At 38.6% G+C, this 12,362-nt stretch overlaps 1 protein-coding gene across 4 annotated transcripts in view; it reads left to right on the top strand.

Moving 5' to 3' along the window:
* The window catches only part of Itpr2 (inositol 1,4,5-trisphosphate receptor type 2), a 462,238-nt gene that overhangs the window by 193,733 nt on the left and 256,143 nt on the right, over positions 1–12,362 (top strand). For all 4 annotated transcript variants that reach the window (XM_004845734.4, XM_087213440.1, XM_087213441.1 and 1 more), the window contains one exon: positions 89–262. In XM_004845734.4, the coding sequence (XP_004845791.1) occupies positions 89–262 (174 nt within the window). The remainder of the gene's footprint in view (positions 1–88; positions 263–12,362) is intronic.

The raw sequence follows: 12,362 nt of genomic DNA on the forward strand, positions 1-12,362 counted from the left end.
TTTCAAAGTGGTAAAAAAGTAATTTAACATAAAAGATAGCTTAATACAAATATATAAGCGTATATAAGTGTGAAATTCTTGTTTTTAGGTGCAATTACTGGTGTCCAATCAAGACGTAGATAATTACAAGCAAATCAAGGCAGATCTCGATCAACTTCGGCTGACTGTAGAGAAATCTGAGTTATGGGTGGAGAAGAGCAGCAGCTACGAGAATGGAGAAATGGGTGAAAATCAAGTAAAAGGCAGTGAAGAGCCAAATGAGGTTTGTTTCCAAGATCTATTTTGAAATGATCCAAATAATATATTTTAAGCAAGATATTATGTAACCATATGCTTGCTCTACAATCAAAATTGTTCATAAGGAAAAAATTGTTTCTGATCAACAAAATGTCATATTTTTATTGTTTAGTTAGTGAACTCGCCACAGGTGCTCTTTGGTTAATTATTGTTAGTTGTTACTACCTCTGAATTCATCTGTCTAAAATTTTAGCTTTTCTGATTTCCACTGTGAAACCTGGGAAATCTGGGAATTAGGACAGTAGCAGGTAGTGGGAAAGAAGTCAAGAAATCTTGACCTTAAGTTGAGACCCATGGAGAGAAGGGAGTTTTTATTGTCAGCATTCACTGTAGCTACTTATTGCCAGCTTGTAAATAATTTCATAAATAGTGGCATATCCTTATATAATATACAAGAATATCTAAAGGGAACAACACTGTGCTTTATTGCCAACAAGAAAATGCTAAGAACTTGTGTTTGAGTTGAAGAGTTACAGTAAGATGATGATCTGGAGTCTTTCCTTGTATTGGATTTTGCTTTTAGTAGTTAATTGTTGCTCTTTTCCCATTTTACTTTCATATGACCATTTTTAGAAACAGTGTTTTAGTGGTAATGCTTAAATAAAAGCAGACCAGTACTAGCATCATAATTGATAGTGCATAAAATTTCTTCAGTGCCCATCTATCTGCCTGCCTATCTATATCTATCTATTTATCTATCTATCTATCTATCTATCTATCTATCTATCTATCTATCTATCTATCTATCATCATGCTAGTGACTGAACCCAGCGCTTCTTGAATACCAGGCACGTGGTTTACCACTGAGCTATCCCCTCAGCTCCTATTTATTTGTTGTTTAATCTGCAAGAATATAAAGTATTCAGATAGGCTCATCTATGTCAGCTTTTATGTTTGTTGGAGTACTCAAAATACTGTATTTAGGAGTGAAGAATGGTGGAAGATTAGGAGTAATTAAAATGCTGAAGAGTTTCAAAGGAGATTTAAATTGGTGGCTATACTTGTCTCAGGACTAATTACCAGTCATCTATAATTTTCTGATATTGTCTTATAGGAACTTTGCCAGTGGTTTTGTAATTTATCAGTATAAATATGGTATTTCTGCTTCATGGAAATTTGTTTTATGACCAGTTTTCAGGTGGGGATAAAATTTTTCCATAACGTATTTATGAAATATGAGAAAATTTAACATTTATTTAGTATTTACTGCATCTACATCTCAGAACAAACATTTTCATCATGGAATCTCCTTTTTAAATGTTATAAGAAGCTTCAGAGGTTATTGTAGACATCACATTTCTAAGGTTGAATAAACTGAAGCTCAGAGAACCCACGTACTTCTTCACTGCCAATTAGCTCTGTGATTCAATTCAAATTGACACACCTTTTTGATGATAAAATCCAGGTTCTTTAATGAGAGATTGTACTTTCTGAGATGATATTTAATGATATTAATGCGTGTATTATGCTTTCACAAATGAAAATAGCTCTTCCTTTTGAAAATACGTATTTTATACACATCCTGGGGAATAAATACAGTGTTGCTTCCCTTTTCAAAAAAAGAAAAAAAATCTTCTCTTTTAAAAATAAAATGTAGCGGGCTGGGGATTTAGCTCAGTGGTTCCACCGCCTGCCCTGCAAGTGCAAAGACCCAAGTTTGATCCCTGGTACCAAAAGAAAAAAAAAAAAAAAAAAAAAAAAAAAAAAAAGAAATAAGAGAAGAAATTAATTATTTTGGGGCCAGGGATTTAGCTCGGTGGTTTCGCCACCTGCTGTGCAAGCACAAGGACCCAAGTTCAATCCCCAGTACCAAAAAATAAAAAATAAAAAATAAAAATAGAACAAGGTCAGGGATTTAGCTCAGTGGCACTGCACCTGCTTTGAAAGCACAAGGTTCTGAGTTCAATCCCTGGTACCTCAAAAAAACAAAACAAAAACAAAGTAAAACAGACTAAAACTTAGAAAATGCATTATGTTCTTTGTAAAAGTTTTCAATGAAGAAAAATATCTTCTAAGAGTAAGATGAGATGTTCCATGAAAGATGTTGATCACTAGTCTGCAGTTCCTGGACACAGAGGGAAGGTAGTAGAAAGAGCCTCTATCCCGCAAAGCAACCTTTAGAAGTCTCACAAGCATTTTGTGTTTATGTAAGGAAGAAGAGAAACAAGTGGTTTGGCTGATGATATTCTAAAGGTGAGACTATCTTACATGTAGTTTATACACGTAATTTCCTAGGATCCTCAGATGAATAGAACTCAGTCAAGCTGGTATTTATTGTTGAGTTCAGGAAAGGATATGTACTTCATGGAGGAAGTGATTTAACAAAAAGAATTAAGTATTTGCAAAGTCTGGAGTAGTACAGTTTGGAGGTTGCCCAGGGACTACTGATTTCAAATAATCAGACAAGTCAGAGCTCAAGAAGTTGCTTTGGCTGCTGCCACCAACTGCTGCAGCCGTCACCACTGCTTCGCTTGTTAAAAGTATGTGACGAGATAATGGAACACGGAGTGCGTGGGAAGCACTCCTGTCTATTGGGATTTTCTTTCTGGCCCTCACAGGCCTGGGGAAGACATTCTTCACTTTCCTTCTGGCAACTGCATTCCACATGAGTTCCTCTCATTGCAGAAGTTGAATTGGATTTAGAACTCTAGCTGTAGGGGAATTTGGGAGACCAGTCAGGGGAACCTGAAGGATGGAAATGCATGCTAAATGTCGGTTAATAATACGCAGCCCAGAGATGCCAATGTGTATGTGATTAATAGCAAGGATTTAGGGAACAGACACCCCAGATTTGCCTCTTAGTGTGACTTTGAGCAACTTGTTTTCATTCTCTGATTTTTCTTTTTATCATCTATAAAATGGAAATACTAATGATCCTTTGCTCAAATTGCTGTAAGGATTAAGTGAGCACACCTTGTGCAATATGGTGTGTCAGTTATGTGGCTTCGGTGGGAAAGCATAAACAGCTTCTCAGAAGAAAACCATGGCATTAAATTTTTTCAAAAGTCTGAAGTCAAACTAGAAGGTTAGAGATTAATAGAATAATAATGTCTTACACATGCTAGGCAAGTGCTCTACTGCTGAGCTACATCCCTAGGCCTTAAATTTTTTCTTTATACATTTGGAAGCTATTTTATTAGATGCATATATGTTTAAAGTATTATTATTATTATTATTATTATTATTATTATTATTATTACTGGTACTGGGGATCAATCTCGGGACCTTGTGCTTGAGAGGCAGGCAGTGGAACCACTGAGCTAAATCCCCGACCGGGATTATTATTTTTACTGCAGAATGAAACTTATTAGTTGAGAGAGATATTTTTCACACTTGTGATATTGTTCCTTGCTTTTTGGTTTGCATTGCTGCTGTGGAGAAATCTGTTGTATGTTGAACAGTCGTGCTTTAATTTTGAAACTTCAATTAGGTGTATATTAAACCTTATAAGGATGTCTGTTACTAGTAATTTATTCTATCAATTTCCTTCTGAAAGCTTTCATACCCATAACGTCGTACTATCTGTATGTTGAATAATTTCTTCAGACTCACTCCAGTCTCTCTTCAGCTTTGCTGTGTTAACAGTTTATTCCACCCATTGAATTTTTAACTTTAGCCATTACGCTATTTCATACACAAAATTCAATTATTATCACATCTGTTTGGTCACTTTGATCATGTTTTATGCTTTTTAATTTTTGTGATTCCATTTGGCTGTATGTAATGCTACCAGGATCTGAAGTACTTGTGAATTTCATGATTCTCACTTATAGCCCTCATTTCATTATATTTTTGGTCATCTTTGATTATGAATTCATATCTTTTTTGAGTAGTCTTTTAGAGCAGATTTAGGCTCAGAGAAAAATTTCACAGGTAGTACACAGGGTCCTCATGTACTTGCTCTTTCCTCTCATTTCCTTCTATTCTTAGCATCTAGGTTTAATGTAGTACATTTGTTCTAATGAGTGAGCTGATATTGGCATGTTTTCATTCACCGCAGTGCATTGTTTGTTTAGGGTTCACTCTTTGGGTTGTAAATTCTGGGGGCTTTGACAAGTGCATAGTATCATATGTCTGCCGTTATAGTGCCTTGCAGGGTAATATCCTCCCAGCCCTCTGCTTCACCTGTTCATCTCCCCCTGCTGAGCCCCTGGGTCCCCTGCAAGCACTGATCTTTTTACTGTCTCTGTAGGTTTGCCTTTTGCAGAATGTCATAAAGTGGAATCATATAGTACATAACTTTTTTAGACTGTCTTCTTTGATTTAAAAATGTATATTTAAGGTTCTTCCATACTCTTCTGTAGTTTAATAGCTCACTTCTTTTCTGTATAACAGCCCATTGTATGGGTATACTACAGTTAGCTCATCCATGGGCAATTATAAATAAGTCTGTTATAACCATTTGCATGCAGGCTTTGAGCCCATTATCTTTTTGACCTCAGCCGAAGCGGTTGAACAGGGGATGCTTTCCCCGCTTAGAGAAATTGTGATTCCCTCAGTCTGATGCCAGGGGGCACTGCTGGTCTGAGACCACGTAGCTCCCTTCCTGATCACCTATTTTAAAACAGGAATTTTGGGTTTAGCTCCCCAAACTTGATGCTTGCTCAGGGCTTACTTAGTTTCCAGGTTGCACAGCTAGTACTGGCTTTTGCCTTCTGGGATCTTCATCCTGTGGCCTGGTAGACTGGAGCCTTTTGATCTCATTTCCGGTTACTTCTTTTCTGCTTGGGGTATGGAGGATGAGAGCTTCTGGGAGTTGTCCCCCTCTTTTTTTTTTAATGTGAGTTCAGAAATGTACTTAAAATAGGTTTATAACTAGAATCTGGTTGTTTTTAGTAGGAGGGTACTTTTCAGTTTTAAGTTAGCTATTCTTACAGAATTCCTTGGGAAGTGCTTATTTATGTGGTTAGAAGAACTTAAAAAATTTTTTTGCTGTTATGAACTTACATTCTTTGGAACTTTCTATGTGAAATTCTTTTGAGGGCTGTATTTAATTTAGAGTTTTCACTTGCTTCTGTGAAGCATTTTGAGATACTGCATTCTGTAACCATATTAAATACAATTTTTGATTTGGGGCTTTGGGGCCACTTTATTAGTGGAAATTATAGTCTTAATTCTTGAAGGAAAGTGGGGTTATCTTTGTATATAGGTGCCTCAGTAGTAACTTTGACCAGAGCCAAGACCGCCAAGATCTGTACCTCTTGATACTTCTGTGGGCTACATCTTTGCTTGATTTATCACTGAGGTGTCTACCTTTGGTTTTATTGGCTTTGCTCCATGCCCCCCTCCCCCCGTACTAGGGATTGAATCCAGCGTCTTCTCATTGAGCTATATCTCTAGCCCTTTTTAAAATTTTTATTTTGAGGTAGGGTACTGCTACGTCAGCCTGGGCTTGAACTTACAATCCTTCTCTTTAGCCTCCCAAAATGTTGGGAATACAGTTGTGTGCCACTGTGGCTGACTTGTTTAGGGTTTCTGATCTTATCTTCCATCTTTCTGGGGATGCAAGCTTTGTTTTCTTTGGGCTGTGTGTGTGTGTGTGTGTGTGTCTGTGTGTGTGTATGTGTGTGTGTGAGACGTTAAAACTCAGAATGCATGTTATCAGGTGTGGACTAAAGCTCTTAGGGCCAATAATGAAATCAATGCTTGAATAATGTGCTGAAGTTTTTGTGTACTTTCATGGTGCATAAAAGATATGTGAAATGTTATATCTGTCGTTTTATATATATAGGATAAGTTTCTCTGAATGATATTTACCATGTTCTACTTGACAGTTTTTAACAATAAAGAGCACGTCTGTATTTGGAGCCCATATATTTGTCCGTATTATGCCTTTTCATGGCGCTAGGTTTGAGACAATATGGAGCAAACCTAAACCTCTTTTACCTCGTTAGCTGTCATGTTTCTCCAGAGTGGCACCCTCCTTTAAAATGTTCTGTTTGAAGTGAAACTGGGGACCCTTTCTCATCGTGCTCACTCAGCATCACACTCACTTGAATTTCCCATTTCCCTTCTTAAAATGTGATATCGAGAATTCAGTCTGATATTCCAGATATGACTGTCTTCCTCCGAGATTGAACATACAGAACAGACACCCTTAAAAGCATTCAACAAGATAGACAAAGACCCGACACTGAACTACATAGTTCAGAAAGACGAGGGTCACTGTGGCTTCTGACTTGTAGAAGGCATGGCCTAGGCCTGTTTTGGAGGATGGAGAGCAGTTAGTTAGCTAATGTTTTCAGAAGAAATAACAACCACAAATAGGAAGAGCAGTTTGTATTTTAAATGGCTGAGGATTGGAAATCTGTGAAGATTTGTGGGCAGAGAGCTTGGAAAATTTCATCTGGTAGAATCCAGAATGGTTCAGAAGAACAGGAGAGCAAGGTGGGAAATCAATGAAGAGCCTCAGGCTTAAAGTCAGGTGTGAAGTTATGAAAGCGTAAGCAAGGGACAAATGTACCCTCAGAGATCATGAGAAGCCAGGAGAAGGTACATTTCTAATGGATTAGTTTAAGGAGAAAAAAGTGAGAAATTATAAAATTTCTAACTTACACACAACCAAATAACTTATGTTATGCAATGAAACAGCAACCAAAGATAGGGGCAATGCCTTGTAAACAGGATGGAATAGATCACAGTGTCAATGGAAACAGTCACTAGCAGGCAGCATCTGCTCTAGCAGACCATGCAAATAATGATTCCTTGTTGTTCTGTTAATCTTACAAAGACTCTAAACATAGGACCATTGGCATTGTTTTAAAACAGCTCATAATGGTCTGACTTGGTGCCTGCTTCATTGTCAGAGGACTAGTAACATTAATGTGATTCTTCATCTTGGTAATTAAAGAAATTCCTCAATAACATAAACATTTCTTTCCTCTTTAATTATAGATTCTGTATAGCATGTGGGCAATAAAGGTGAATTATCAGTTCATTTACCAATATTAGTACATCTCAGCCTAGGATCCAAAGTTATCCCATTACTTTTATTGATCTGCTTTAAATAAGGAGGAAAGTGGAATGGGTTTGGTCATGTAGTGTGGCCATTGCATCCCTGGTGCCTATGAGCTGTCCTATCTTTTACATACCATAGTGTTTCCCTTTACTAAACTTTCCCCGGCATTAAGAAACTGCACCACAATTTCTGAAAGCTTAAAACCTAGAGTATAACAAGTTGACAATGTTAGTAGCATTAGGAGAAATTACTAATTCATCATGTTCACATATGTGTTGACTTCTAAATATAGAAGGAGAGATTAACTCAAGAAACCATATCCGTGTGGGTTAAGTCAGGATTGCCCTGTATGTTCATCCATCTCTTTATTTAGGCCGGAGAAGCGGGTCATTTGGACATCACAGGGCTCCCAGGGGAAGCCCCTGCTTATGTTATTTATTTTGGTTATTTATTTTTCTTACAGTGATTTTGCTTCTTTATTTGTACACATGCCTATATCTGTCTACCCACTTGTATGTGGTTTCAAGCTTCTTCTTAAAAAGTTACCTACACTCTCAGCAATTTAAAGCCCGATGTTTAAACCATTTATCCAGTTCTTACTTTGAGGATTATATAGAACATTTTCAAGTTTTCTAATCAGTTCTTTTTCATATCTATCCATTCTAAATTCATAGTTGCCTGTTTTTATTTCTGAATTCTTATTCTTTTAATGAATATGTGATGCAAGGAGCAAAATTAACTGAAAAAGAAGTCTCTGAGGATTCACCCTCGGTCGTCCAGTCAGTAAGCTGGCTGAGAATGAGTGTGTGGGGAGGGAAATCACTCTCTCCAAGGAGTTGCAAACTAACCGCTTCTCATGGGACCTGTGGCTTCAGCCCTCATCCCCTGCCTGAGAAGTCGAGTTTCTATTGGCTCCATAGCTGCTGTTCCTAAGAAGTTTCTACAAACAATAGGCACTGCCTGGTGCCAAAGCAGTTTGTGTGAACCTTCATTGAGAAGGTTTTTCTCAAAATTTCCCTATAGGAAATTACTGTGGCTATGGGAGAAACAGTTATTTGGAAATCGAAACCCACACTAGTGTCTGGCAGCATAACTGGCCCTTCTTTGTTGGCTGATAGGAGATCCAGGACCCATGCCTGAGGCTAATGCTTGGTTTGTAGTCTCCCCTTTCAAAAAAAGCCCACTTGCCCATGCTGAGTGCTGCTATGGAGTCTTCCTGGTCTCTATTCCATGCTGCAGCAACTTCCCAGGGTTCCACGTGCAGAAACCATGCTATTCCTCCTTGTTTCCCTGTTGGTTTTAAGCACATTTGATTATAAGTCCTTTTGGAGATTTCCTGATCTTATTTCACTGGGAAATGATAAACTTTTCTTGTTTTTGAGTTTTTGTTTGTCTTTCTTAGTATTAACATCCCTCATAGGCATTTGCATTTTAGTTTGCAGCTTTTATCTTAATTGTATTTTTGAATTATTATACTTAATTATTCATAAATTAATTGGTTTCTTTTCTCCCTTCCCTCTTCCATCCCTTCATCCCTGTTTCTCAGTTTCTCTCTAGGCACATCTTTGATTGTTGGATTTCTATTACTTCCATATCCCATTACTCTTTAAAGGCAAAATCTGTATTTCAGTCTTTACCTACTGCTTCTGGTCTTCTTTGAGTTTGATATAGGGGAAAATGTAACTCCCAACTTGCTAGATGTCCGATATTCCAAGTTCATGTCCCCTGAAATCCAAGAATGAATTCTAAAGGACAATGGAGTTAAGAGTAGGAAAGGTTTATTGGGGAACAGGAATAGCTCCTAAGAGACAGGAGAGGTCCCAAAGTGAGGTGGCCTTCGAGGCCCATTGTCAGGGGTATTTATTACAGCAAAGTCACAATGTGGGTACAACATGGGTTAGACTACAATAAACCTTTAGGATTACAAGTATAGCCACTTAGCTAATATTGAGCCAATAGGGAAGCAGGTCATGTAGCAAGTGTACATGGAAAGAACAAAGGCGTTTTAGGGAAGGGATGGGTCTGATGCTCTGGTCACCCACCCAGGTGACTGATGCCTACCTGGACTTCCTGGACCAGGTGGTGCTAACTGCAGTATAATTCCGAGTCACTGCTTATCCCTTAGGGAGGCATGGAGGCCTGGCCATTGTAACTTGGTCTTGGGCCTGGCCTTCTTCAGATGCGCCTCCAGCCACAATTCTGATGTCTTTATTTTTGAGCTGACTCCCTTGACAGCGCAGTCCCTCTCTGACTGTATATTAATTTCTATCTAATTTTACTGTCTATAATATTTTGATGAATCAGCAAAGAAACAGTTTCCTCTTGAAGGATACCTTGTAAGAAAGCTCTGCTTTTCAAGTAGGGGCACTTGATTCTGCACAGTGGGAAAAGTGTTCTGCATAAACATTGTTTCTGCAATGCAATTTGCAGTTAATGTGCTGACTTTTTGTATGTGCTCCTGGGGATTGAACCCAGGGCCTTCTCTTTGAGCTATACTTCTAGCCCTTTTTAAAATTTTATTTTGAAACAAGGTTTTGCTAAATTACTAAATTGCTGAGGCTGGACTCAAACTTGTGATCCTCCTACCTCAGCCTCCCAAACTACTGGGATTACAAGCACGTACCATCACACCCAACTGACAAATTGACTTTTGACGTCAGTGTCTGGTAGAATGCCAGATCCTCGTGGCTAGGTATTGAGAGTCCGTGTGTTTTAAACACAGACTTGCTACTTGATCTGACCGGTAATGAAGGAACGCTATGGTAATTTCATGAAGAACTGTTATTTATTAATATTGGGCAGTTATTTTCTGAATTCCCCTTTTTAGAATCTGCCTTTTTACCTCCATTTTCTATTTTTGCTTCAGCCAGATTGTATAATTTATCTTATTTGTTTATGTTACATTACTTATCTCTCAAGGTACTTGCCAGAGGTAAGGATCAGTAATCCTTTTCATACAACGTATGTCCAAAAAAAGTTAGTTTTGGTTTTTACCCAAATATTAGTTTTACATATCCTCATTCTACTTGGTTGTAAAGCAAATTTTTAAATGTGATGCTCAGACTTCCTGCATTGTTATTTGAATTCCTTCCACCACAACAGTATTTTCACGTCTTGTCTTCTATCCTCACTTAAAATTAATGCTGTTTTTAGCTTGAACTTAGTATTTCCCTTTGTGTTAATACTTGCTATCTGACACTTCCCCTCTGCTTTCTCTATTCACTCTCACTTCAATACAAACTTAGTGAAGATTCTGTTCCTACTGTATATGGTTTATCAGCGAATGTCTTTTAAGGTAATAAAGTTGACACATTCATATCAGAACATACATTTGTCATTGGATCAGGCATCAACATTTCAGTAATGAGTGCTTGGTAAACAGTGAGTCTGAAAGAAAGTACTGATCCCTGTGTCATACATTCTGTATGTACAACCTCCTCTTACAGCCATGGCCCCATAATTAGGACTAGGGAAACTTTCAGTATGCATCAGGTATCAGAGAGCCTCAGAGGGCTCTATTATGTTACTGTTTCATTTCCTGTGCAGTGCTTTGTTACTCTAAGATGTTCTGTTGGTGAAAGGGTCTTGTCTGTTATTTATACATTTTATATTGTACTGGCAAGTTTTTACTCATTTTGTATAATATCGATAATAGTACTCTTCTTGTCTTCTAGTCTCACTGAAAATTAATACTGTTTTTAGCTTGAACTTAGTGTTTCCCTTCTGTTAAAAGAGTAGCTGTTGACACCTCCCTCATTCTTCCCCATTCACTCTCACTTCAATACAAACTGTTAGTGAAGATTCTAAGTTCCTGCTGTGTATGGTTTATACTGTCAAGATACTACTGGGATAAGACAGCTGTGATGATACATACCTGTAGTCCTAGCTTATGGGGAGGCTGAAGCAGAAGGATTGCTTGAGCCCAGGAGTCAGGGGCCAGCCTGGACAACACAGTGAGACACGTCGCTAAAAAACCCTCCTCCATACAATGAGTTCCAGTTGCATCTTACGAAAGCAATTACTTTATAGTAAAACATATCTATGATCAATATATTCCCTGTCCTTCCTTGTACCTCTCTAAGCAAGAGGTTGCTCTCCAGGGATACATATTTTTACCTTATTTGTTGGTTACCTTATTTGTTGGAGATTCATACAGTACAGGAGATTTGGGGTGTTTTCTAGGACATCAGATTAAACATCAATACTAACCCAAATGACATCAAATCAACCAGGAAGCACCAGTGTTTGTCTTGGGATGGAGGGAGGCAGAAACGGGCTTGGGGTAAATGAGGGATGCACACTTATTCTCTAGTAGGGAAGGGATTGGGGCCTGGGTTGAGGGGAAGTCTAGCACGATGTTATCTGCCAGTAGTGGGACACAGTTCCTTCAGGACACTGTGAGTCTTGGCCCAAGCTTCCTTGAGCACCTCCCAGGGAAGCGGGGAAGCAGATGCCGTCAGCCACGACATCATGAGGTCCAAATTAGCTTTACGTTGCAAGGGCAGGTCGGTAGATCTAGGGTGATTTTAGACATTCTGAAAGGCCCTGGTATCTTGCAAAATGACAGGTGCAGTACATGATGTTATTCATAGAGCAGAGGACTCATTGTCCCGCACAGGGTTATCGCTCAGTGGTCTGAAGGAGAAATGTTTATTCTGAAGCATGTCAATCAAATTAGAATCTGATAGACTAAGAAAATCTGAAAGGCTTTGTCTTTGTTGCTTGGCATCCGAAGTTGGGGGAGGCTTGTTGGCTGGTGATGCCATCGCTTGGGTTGAAGAGAGGTTATAAGAAGAGAAGGCTTGCAGTACAGAGGTGAGCGGTGTTGCAGCCATGCTGACTCCACACCTTCTGTGAGGAAGCCCCTCCCCTCCCAAGCCCAGTGGGGCAGGGATACATAGGAGGCCTGCACTGAGCTATTTTAATCACGCAGCTGCACATGCTGCCAGCTCTACATGGTAGGATTTGGAAAGTTCTATTTTTAAAAGCACGATTGCCCTTGCTTAAAGAAGCTGGATCCCCATTAATTGGTACCAGTATTTGGTTTGCCATGTAATCCATGAAACATTATTTTAATTATTTTTACTATTGGTAGAAAAATTTCCTT

This window comes from Heterocephalus glaber, unplaced genomic scaffold (genome assembly GCF_053883595.1).
Source record: "Heterocephalus glaber isolate CG9 unplaced genomic scaffold, H.glaber_assembly_v1.0 deba00001444, whole genome shotgun sequence".
NCBI classification, from domain to species: Eukaryota; Metazoa; Chordata; class Mammalia; order Rodentia; family Bathyergidae; genus Heterocephalus; species Heterocephalus glaber.